At 37.6% G+C, this 11,283-nt stretch overlaps 2 protein-coding genes across 2 annotated transcripts in view; one reads left to right on the plus strand and one right to left on the minus strand.

Annotated features, from left to right (window-relative positions):
* LOC106879952 (pyruvate dehydrogenase protein X component, mitochondrial) overlaps window positions 1-1,445 on the plus strand; it is a 39,545-nt gene extending 38,100 nt beyond the window's left edge. Inside the window, exon 13 of the mRNA XM_052968015.1 lies at window positions 852-1,445. Within this exon, the coding sequence (XP_052823975.1) occupies window positions 852-1,280 (429 nt within the window). The 3' untranslated portion in view covers window positions 1,281-1,445. The remainder of the gene's footprint in view (window positions 1-851) is intronic.
* A 5,555-nt stretch (window positions 1,446-7,000) lies between these two features.
* LOC106879955 (di-N-acetylchitobiase) overlaps window positions 7,001-11,283 on the minus strand; it is a 23,175-nt gene continuing 18,892 nt past the window's right edge. The window contains exons 5-7 of the mRNA XM_014929715.2: window positions 10,882-10,979; window positions 9,069-9,233; window positions 7,001-7,307 (exon numbers count right to left, since the gene is read on the minus strand). Coding sequence (XP_014785201.1) covers window positions 7,116-7,307; window positions 9,069-9,233; window positions 10,882-10,979 — 455 coding nt within the window. The 3' untranslated portion in view covers window positions 7,001-7,115. The remainder of the gene's footprint in view (window positions 7,308-9,068; window positions 9,234-10,881; window positions 10,980-11,283) is intronic.

Consider the following 11,283-nt stretch of genomic DNA (forward strand, 5'->3'; position numbering starts at 1 on the left):
GCACAAGGAATATTCTAAAAATACATACCTCTACAAAATATATTTATGTGCCGGTGGCACGTAAAAGCACCCACTACACTCTCAGAGTGGTTGGCGTTAGGAAGGGCATCCAGCTGTAGAAACTCTGCCAAATTAGATTGGAGCCTGGTGCAGCCATCTGGTAAACCAGTCCTCAGTCAAATCGTCCAACCCATGCTAGCATGGAAAGCAGATGTTAAACTATGATGTATGTGTGTTTAAATTTTTGTTTGTGTGTTCATGTGCATACATATACTCTTTTACTCTTTACTCTCTTTTACTTGTTTCAGTCATTTGACTGCGGCCATGCTGGAGCACCACCTTTAGTCGTGCAAATCGACCCTAGGACTTATTCTTTGGAAGCCTAGTACTTATTCTATCAGTCTCTTTTGCTGAACCGCTAAGTTACGGAGATGTAAACAGACCACCATCAGTTGTCAAGCGATGGTGGGGGGACAAACACAGACACACAAACATATACACACACATACATATATATATATATACATATATACGACGGGCTTCTTTCACCAAATCCACTCACAAGGCTTTGGTCGGCTCAAGGCTATAATAGAAGACACTTGCCCAAGGTGCCACACAGTGGGAATGAACACAGAACCATGTGGTTCGTTAGTAAGCTACTTACCACGCAGCCACTCCTGCACCTGTGACAATATTTTTGACATTGAAAATTAAGGTTGATGGCTGAGTAAATGTGTTTAATGACAGTCCTAAATAATCAATGTCCTCTAAATTTAATCTGTCATGTATACGCAGACACACACACATTTGTATATATTGAAACGTATACATAATTATTATCATTTACATATTATAATGTTTTTGTTTCTCTTTTCAGTATATCAAACCTTGGAATGTTTGGGATAAGTGAATTTTCTGCTGTAATCAATCCTCCACAAGTTGGAATACTGGCTATTGGTTCATCTCGTTTAGTGCCAACTACAAACAAAACTGCCAAGACAATGATGACCGTTGTATTGTCTTATGACCGGAGAGCTGTCAGTGAACACGAAGCAGCCATGTTTCTAGAAGCCTTCCAAGAAATAATCGAAAATCCTTCTCTGATGCTTTCCGGAGGAGACACTCCATCTACTTGTGATAATCCAGTTTCAGAACCTGCCGCCAGCAAACCAGAAACTCCAGTCTCAGCATCTGAGACTGTAACCGTAAGCATGGCGACACCAAATACCGATTCAAATGTATTAGCAAAAGAAGCCCTTATAAAAAGTCTTATATTCTAGAGTGCAATAATTGTGAAAAGTCCTCAGTTTCTGTGGCAAAACATCAAAAGCTGTTGTATATCTGTTTCATACCATTTAAAATATTTCTTTTCTTAATTTATCAACACATTTCCTTTCAAAAATCAGATCCTTAGTACATATATCTATAAAAATATCTAGAGTAAATTTGTTGTTGTTGTTATTGTCATGTTTTAAGGTGGTGGGTTAGCAAAAATCCTAAGTGTTTTAAGCAAAATGTCTTTTGGTATTTAATTACAGCCCTTTACGTTCAGAGTTCAAATCTTCCTGTTGTCAACATTGCTGTCCATCGTTCTGAAGTCAACAAAATGAAGTACCAATCCAGACCTGGTGCGAATTTAACTGACTAGCTTTCTGCCCGCAACATTGGTGTTGCCTTGGTTGAAGTTTGCGCTCTCTGAGTTCTATTGTTAATTAATGTTTTGAAATGGCAGAATCATTAGCATACCAGCTAAAATACTTAGTGGCATTTCACCCCTCCATATGTTCTGAGTTCAAATTCTGCTGGGGTTGACTTGGCTTTTCATCTTTTCGGGGTCATTAAAATAAGTACCAGTTGTGTAATGGAGTAGATGCAACCAACTAGCCTCCTCATGCAAAAGTTTCAGGTTTTGTGCCTGTCATAGAATGGATTATGTTACCCTCTCCTCTAAATTAGCTATCTGCATGTGCTTTCCGCCCTCATCATCTCCGTGTTTAACCTTCCAACTCGCTACTTTACTTAGTTCGTGTAGTTAAATACTTGTAATAAAATAATTCCAGGCATATATAGCTTTACAATTAATAACTATACAAATGAGTGTGTGTGAGAGAGAGAGAGAGATTGTGTTGAAATTAGGGATAAAGTATAAATACATAATACAAAACTTGGGAGTAAATATTTATTGTAGCACTTATATTGCTCTTTAGTACTCAGGGTTTTACATATATCATGGGTAGGGGGCTCAGAAAGGGGTTTCAGGGAAAAGCATCCCTACATCTCTGAACTAGTTTTCCACCACATTTCTTAAAAATCGTGGTAGAGGCCTTGGTCTCAGGACCACTCATGTCTAGAAACTGAGGTTGGGGGGTAAGCAAGGGCCTGCTTCCTGTGGAAAATCCAGCTCCAAAAAAGCTGCATAATAGCAAAGGAGAAAAGGCACCAGCCAGCCCAACGGTTGGGCTGGGCTGCACCTGCCTGCATCAGTTGCTATGGCATTTAGATAGATCCGGCCGCCCCCGTTAACAGGAACAAAACCCGGATTTAAAATACTAGATGATGATGATGATGATTGGTAATTTAACCATTACGTAAATCTCTGCATAGTTGCAGAGGCTGAAGTGAACTTGATTCTTAGATGCACTTATGCTACTGCATTTTTTTAAGTGTTTAGGTTTGTGAAATGAAAATGAAATGCATTTATAAGTGTATGATTATCTTGAAATTGCAGTTGAGAAATATTTAAATATTCAAATGATATTTGTGATAGTCGAGAAGTATTTTAAATATAAAATTTTTAATCTTTCATTTGTTTCAGTCATTTGAGTGCAGCCATGCTGGAGCACCACCTTTTAGTTGAGCAAATCGATGCCAGGACTTTTCTTTGTAAGCCTAGTACTTATTCTATCATTCATTTTTTGCCAAACCACTAAGTTATGAGGACAGAAACACAGACACACACACACACACACATATATATGTATATACACACACATGATGAGCTTCTTTCAGTTTCCATCTACCAAATCCACTCACAAGGCTTTGGTTGGCCCGAGGCTATAGTAGAAGACACTTGCTCAAGGTGTCACGCAGTGGGACTGAACCCGGAACCATGTGGTTGGTAAGCAAGCTCCTTACTACACAGCCACTCCTGCGCCTGTTAATTGTTAATTAATGTTTTGAACTGGCAGAATCATTAGCATACCAGCTAAAATACTTAGTGGCATTTCACCCCTCCATATGTTCTGAGTTAAAATTCTGCTGGGATTGACTTGGCTCTTCATCCTTCCAGGGTCATTAAAATAAGTACCAGTTGTGTAACGGAGTAGATGCAACCAACTAGCCTCCTCACGCAAAAGTTTCAGGTTTTGTGCCAATCATAGAATGGATTATGTTACCCTCTCCTATATATATAGCTTTACAATTAATAACTATACAAATATGTGTGTGTGTGAGAGAGAGAGAGAGAGAGATTGTGTTGAAATTAGGGATAAAGTATAAATACATAATACAAAACTTGGGAGTAAATATTTATTGTAGCTCTTCTATTGCTCTTTAGTACTCAGGGTTTTACATTTATCATAGGTAGGGGGTGCTCTGAAAGGGGTCTCGGGGAGTAGCGTCCCTGCCTTCCTGAGCTAGTTTTCCACCACATTTCTTAAAAATCGTGGTTGAGGCCTTGGTCTCAGGACCACTCATGTCTAGAAACTGAGGTTGGGGGGTAAGCAAGGGCCTGCTTCCTGTGGAAAATCCAGCTCCAAAAAAACCTCATGATAGCAAAGGAGAATGGGCACCAGCCAGCCCAAAGGTTGGGGTGGGATGCACTTGCCTACTTCAGTTGCTATGGCATTGAGGTAGATCTGGCCACCCCCGTTAACGGGAATAAAACCCGGATTTAAAACACTGGATGATGATGATGATTGGTAATGTAACCGTTACGTAAATCTCTGAATAGTTGCAGAGGCTGAAGTGAACTTCATTCTTAGATGCACTTATGCTACTGCAGGTTTTTAAGTGTTTAGGTGACCCTGTGTAAGTAGGTTTGTGAAAAGAAAGAGAAATGCATTTATAAGCGTATGATTCATCATCATCATCGTTTAAAGTCTGCTTTCCATGCTAGCATGGGTTGGATGATTTGACTGAGGACTGAGGACGCCAGGCTCCAATCTGATCTGGCAGAGTTTCTACAGCTGAATGCCCTTCCTAACGCTAACCACTCCAAGAGTGTAGTGGGTGCTTTTATGGCCAGTCAGGCGGTATGTCCCGATAACTTAGCAGTTCGGCAAAAGCGACTTATAGAATAAGTACTAGGCTTACAAAGAATAAAGGTGGTGGTCCAGCATGGTCACAATCAAATGACAGAAACCAAGAAAAGAAAAAAGATTTTGTGATGAACCCAGCACTTCATCTTGTAAACGACCAGGGCCTAGACTTTTTGCTGTTAAGGAAATTATTGATGATATTTATCCTTCAGATATAAACCTTACACTACCACTGGCAATGGGAGTGATTCAGACAATCAAACTAGTGAAATCGATGAGGAAAATTGTGATTCAGGTGAACAAATAGGGTAGTTGAGAGATAGGCCATTTATTATTCTCCTGAATTGTTTTTGTGATTTTGTCCATTAGTTTGCTTGCAATTGTTACTCTTAAGCTGTATGTGCAAGTATTTATTTTTTTTTTTGCTCAGAAGCCCAGGTTAAGGATAAAGTTTGACACAGGAGCCCAGGTCTGACTGGCAGAAATTCTTTTACCACCATACTTCATCTAACCTTCAGATATTCTCTGACTGCTTCACATCTTTCTACTTCAATAATGGATACTCTTCTTCCAAACTAGCAAACTATATAGCACGTTTGCCTAAGCACACTTCAGGTACCTGTTCCCCATGCCCCAGTCATCGATTTTACTTTATCTCAACCCCCTAGGAGCTTCTACATGGTTTCACAACCTGCTGAATATAGCAGCTAAATTTCTTACTGTTTACTGTCTTAAGAAAAGAGAAGGATGCATTGAATAATTCAGTCCAGATACCTCTAAAAGAGAGGATAGTTATGGGCAGAATACCTTTGACCATGGTTATGCTTAATCAGAGCTGACCAATGAATAGACAACTTTATAGAATCCTTCTTCCTCATTAATATTAATCCCCACAGCCATCCAGCTACAGAATTTAAGCTGAACATTATCAACTTCAGCAGTGCTTCAAAAGATCATGGGTACCACCCTTGCTCTCCTAAGACCAGCCAACCTACCATTATCAATCTTCATCTTCTGTTGCTGAGAGGCACATGGGGATAGGGCCCCTAAGCACCTCTCCCATAAGGTCTTATCAGAAATAACTGTTAGACTTTCTGGTTTGATTCCCAAGCATGATCATCTGAGACTATGGATATTATCCACCCATCTCATTCATGGTCTACCTCTGGGTCTCTGCCAGTTGCCTTGACTTGAAGAATCCATTTTGTGATTCTTTCCTGCAACGTTCTAATCACATATCAGAGCTTTGACCTCTCGATGCAGAGAAGTAGAGGTTTGACCTAGGGAGACCCTCTGATCTCCGCGTTATGCAGCCTGTCAAGTAACATTGCTCCCAAGATCCTTCGAAGGAACCCCCTAAGACTAAATGATAATAAAACAGAGAGACTAATACAATTACCCCTCAGTGTACAGTGCTATCTTTAGTGTTCTGAATCGTACTTTACAATCACTTTCCCATCATACACAAACAATACACTTCTAACGTTTTCAATTTTGCACCAACTCATAATCAAATGACAGCACTTTCTCAGCTTACCAACCAACATTAATTCCCGGTCATATTTTGTTATAACATTGTTTTCTTGTGTACACAACACGTCTGGCATCTAATTCTAAAACAATTTGTGTTTTCATCATCATGTAGTTATTAGCAACTATTTTATGTCACCAAAGTTTTATGTCACCACAGATCTATTTTATATAAGAACATGTCTATAACAACATGGATGGATTATTTTTATCAATATTAGCTACAAGAAATACAAGCACATATGCAGCATTCGGATTTATCTGCGGATTATTGATGAATGTTAGCTTAACTTCATTGGCATCAGTGTTTTTTTTTTCTCTCATACTGCTAGTCTGCATGACTTTTGTCTTTTCATGGGTGATCCTTAGCAGTTAGTTCCAGTTCCATTTCATTATCATTTCTGCAGTTCCTTGTTATTTTTTGAGAGCAGTGCAATAACGTCAGCAAAATCCAGATCAGTAGGATTTGGCTGCGGTTTCCAGGCAACACCCAAGTTCACTAAATCAATTAATATTCTCATAGCAAAATCCAAATTAAGAAGGAATGGTGAAGATAGGACACAGTCTTGTTGCACCCCAGTGACAATATTAAAGAAGTCAATGATACTTGTATTGGTCTTCACAAAGTAACTTGAATTCAGACAACTGTTTCTGAAGATATTGACATAACAGTCAGAAATACTGCATGATCTTCCTCAGTAACTCCCAAAATATGTTGTCAAATATTTCTTTGGAATCATTGAAGTTGATGTTCAAAGGCCGGTATAATTGCAAGCACTATTCAATGATGGTTCAAAGTGTGAAAAATTACTTTCAGCAGGACTTTTATCATTCAGATTGCTTATTCAATGATTTTAATTATGAAGGATCCCCAACTACATAAAAGCTAAGTGAAAATAAATCAGAACTTTACAGCTGATGATGGTACTGATAATTATATATATACATGTGTGTTTATATGAGAAGACAATGATTTTTAGATTCTGTCTTTAATTATCATTAAAGAAATATAATTGTTTTATTTTCTATAGAGAAAACTTCACAAGCTTCTAAAATTAGAAAATATAAACTGCGTTTAATGAATCAGATGTAAAAAAAAAAGAGGCATACAAAAAACAATAGGAAAAAATATTACATTTTTCTCTGATTGGTGTGATTGATACAATTTGTTAGTGAATGACATCATTCATATTTAATATTTTAAAAAATGATTAAATTTCCAAGTATTTTATTCACTAAAATATGTAAAAAAAATTTTAAGAAATTGATAGAAAAGTTGACAGTTATAGTTTTGATAAGCTAAAATAATGTGCAGTCCTATTATATTTAGTTATAACTGGGCAAAGCATTCCACATGAGGTTCCGCAGTTTTGTAGACATTGTGCTATTGTCATAATCAACACAATCAACATTCCACATTCCAACGCCATGAAGGTTTAAATCTTGAACAAGTTTATATTTCAAACCAAGGCTCTCAGCATCATCATACCATACTTGATAACTAGAATTATGGTTTTCCTGAAATAACAGAATTACGAAGATGTAAGATCATAAAAATGATTTGGATAGAAATAAAATCAATAAATGATATGATGCAAGAAATAGTTTTTAAATTTCACCACCATCACCACTGCTCCTCTGAAAAGATAATATCCAAAGATAATTTTGCAACTTTGTAAAATATCATTTATAAGAAGAATTTTATCTTTTACTTCTTTCAGCCATTAGACTGCGACCATACTGGGGCATCTCCTTGGAGAGTTTTTTTTAGTAGAATGAATAGCCCCAGTATTTATTACTTTTTTGTAAAACCTGGTACTTATTCTATCAGTCACATTTGCTGAATCACTATGTTACAGGGACATAAACACACCAACACTGGTTGTCAAGTAGTGGTGGAGACAAACACTGACACAAAGATACAAACATACAACGAACTTCTTTCAGTTTCTATCTACCAAATCTACTCACAAGGCTCTAGTAAAAGGCACTTGCCCAAGGTGCCATGCAGTGGGACTGAACTCGGAACTATGTTTTTAAGTGGCTGCGTGGTAAGTAGCTTGCTTTCCAACCACATGGTTCCGGGTTCATTCCCACTGCGTGGGACTTTGGGCAAGTGTTTTCTACTATAGCCTCGGGCCGACCGAAACCTTGTGAGTGGATTTGGTAGACGGAAACTGAAAGAAGCCTGTCGTATATATATATATATATATATATATATATATGTGTGTGTGTATATGTTTGTCCCCTCAACATCGCTTAACAACCGATGCCGGTGTGTTTACGTCCCCTTAACTTTACGGTTTGGCAAAAGAGACCGATAGAATAAGTACTAGGCTTACAAAGAATAAGTCCTGGGAGTCGATTTGCTCAACTAAAGGCGGTGCTCCAGCATGGCCACAGTCAAATGACTGAAACAAGTAAAAGGGCAAAAGAGTAATAAATATATTTAGAAGCAGTGAGTAATATGTAAATGATTGCTTAATTAACAGTGTATCTTGAAGCAAATTTAACTATGAGTAATAGCTTATAATACATTGGACCCCTTCAAAGGGAAAAATGTGCAAGTTGTCTTCAAAACTTGAACCACATGACTTCTGATACCCAGATAAACATGTTACCAATTATACTAATGCAGCTGGTCATATATCTTTGTTCCGTCTAAATGCTTTTGTCTTACCAGCAAGAAAGTTTCCATCTACATTTGGGTTCAAACATAAATAATCTTTGTTGTTACTAAGATTAAACTATTTGATACCAACTTGAATGAGACTGCCCTTGGTTCTATAATACAAACTCTCAGTTTTAAAGTGATGTAAATTAAAACCGTCCAACCCATGCCAGCATGGAAAGCAGCCATTAAATGATTATGATGATAAAGTACTGTAGATAGAACTACCCAGTAAACTAGTCTGGCAGCCACAGAATTTGAACTTCCACACCATCAGTGTCCAGAAAGTCAGTGTTGTACCCGTGAATTTGTTCATGTGGCTACCAACGATAAAGTTTTAGTATGTTTTTAGGCTTTAACCCTTTCGTTACCGTATTTCTGTTGAGATGCCCTGTGTTTCTTTCAATTACTTTAAATATAACAAAGAATTTAGTAAAATAACTTCGTTATCATTAAGCTAGTGTTAGGAACATAAATTGTAACTAAAGTTTGGTGGAAAATTTCAATTCAAAACTTTTGAAAACAAGACATTTGTACTCAGAGCCAGAGGCAGTTTCAGGCGGGTTGGTATCAAAAGTGTTAAATAAGTTGAAATAGATAAAATTTACCTGATACGTGAAATAAGGAGTTTTTGATGCTGTATCCCACTGTCTTCCAGTAAGCGATTTCTTCAAATAAATTTCAACAATATCTGAAAATCTTAATTGTTTTCCAGCAGCATCGCTACAGTTCATACCACGGAATGGAACCATCTTTATTTTACATACGTTATTCTGAAAGAATTTATAAAAATAAATCATTAAAAAAATCTAACAAACAGTCCAATGGCAGTAAGCTTGATATTACGGTTTAAATTCTAATAAAATGCTTATCATAGAAGCTCAAGAAATACATCGTCACCATCGCCATCGTCATTTAACGTCTCTTTTCCATGCTGGTATGGGTTGGACGGTTTGACTGAGGGCTGGTGAGCCAGAAGGCTGCACCAGGCTCCAGTCCGATCTGGCAAAGTTTCTACAGCTGGATGCCCTTCTTAACGCCAACCACTCCGAGAGTGTAGTGGATGCTTTTACGTGCCACCTGCATGAGGGCCAGTCAGGCGGTACTGGCATCGGCCACGCTCAAATGGTGCTTTTTACAGACCTGTCTTTCATTATTTACTTGTTTCAGTCATTGGACTGCGGCCATGCTGGGGCACTGCCTTGAAGAGTTTAGTCAAACAAATTGACCCCAGTACTCATTTCTTAAATGTGGCACTTGTTGTATCAGTCTCTTTTGCTAAACTGCTAAGTCACAGAGTTGTAAACAAGCCAACATTGATTGTCAAGTGGTGATGGTGATAAGGTAAACTAAAAAGACATTTATGTATGTATGTATGTATGTATGTATGTATGTACAAGGTCTGATCAAAAAGAATCAGGGCTGTTGTTATGGTAATAGAGACAAAGAACACAAAGTGAAGCCACTTGGCACACAGATGGACCTGGAACTCTGTCATGTATGCATATTAAGTTATAATGTTCTTGATCAGTTCTATTGTTTTATAGCAGTGCTTGGAAATAAAGTGTGTATAGGCGCAGGAGTTGGTTGTGTGGTAAGTAGCTTGCTTACCAACTACATGGTTCCGGGTTCAGTACCTCTGCGTGGCACCTTGGGCAAGTGTCTTCTACTATAGCCTCGGGCCGACCAAAGCCTTGTGTGTGGATTTGGTAAACGGAAATTGAAAGAAATCCATCGTATATATGTATGTGTGTTTGTCCCCCAATATCGCTTGACAACCGATGCTGGTGTGTTTACGTCCCCGTAACTTAGCAGTTTGGCAAAAAGAGACCGATAGAACAAGTACTAGGCTTACAAAGAATAAGTCCTGGGGTCGATTTTCTCGACTAAAGGCGGTGCTCCAGCATGGCCGCAGTCAAATGACTGAAACAAGTAAAAGAGTAAGTGTGAACATCTCAAAAAGAAGATTAGATTTCAGCTGCACAAGATCTTTTTGACTGTCGAGGAAGATGAAACCTTTTTGAAAACAGTTATAACAGGTGATGAATTATGGGTCTATGGCTATGACCCTGAAATCAAGGCAAAAATCAAATCCCATTTGAAAGGGGCAAGATTTCAAGGCATCAAAGAAATTCAGGAGATTACAATGAGGCAGCTGTATGCTATCCCTAAAAATGAGTTTCAGGAATGCTTCCATCAATAGAAAAATGCTGGATAACATGTGACTTCAGAAGGGGGCTACTTCAAAGGAAATTAAATGCCAAATTAATGTGTGTTGTAGTTCTCTTTTTATAGCACTAGTCCTGATACTTTCTGATCAGCAGTTTGGAAACAAACTTCTTAACACAGTCACATCTGCATCTACATTAGTATTTTAATTAAAAATAACAAAATAACAAAATAAAACTTTGTTGAACTCACTTCTGATAAAGCTACACATGGATAATGGTATCCATACCATGGTACACCAAGGACCAGTTTCTGAGAAGGAATTAGCATTTTTAAATATTCTTGAATTCCTAAGAAATAGAAATAATAAAAATATTAAAATTTTAATTTTACCCCTCTGGCAAAAAAGAAAAGAAAAGTGGGTGGGGGAAATTAAAATTTTGAAAACGTGATTCGTCGTTTAGCTGCTGTTTCTAGCATGTCGAGTTTTCTGTTTAGATACTTTTTATGTCTGCTATTTTAGTAGGAGGGGAGGGAGTGATTATTTGTTTTTTTTTTTTTGAAAAATTCAAATTTTACAAATTTTTTTTTTGTAGAATCATAATCTCCATATTCTTCTACGTATTTCACCAAAAAATATTTCTAAAAAAAAGG

This window comes from Octopus bimaculoides, chromosome 5, assembly GCF_001194135.2.
Source record: "Octopus bimaculoides isolate UCB-OBI-ISO-001 chromosome 5, ASM119413v2, whole genome shotgun sequence".
Lineage (NCBI taxonomy): Eukaryota > Metazoa > Mollusca > Cephalopoda > Octopoda > Octopodidae > Octopus > Octopus bimaculoides.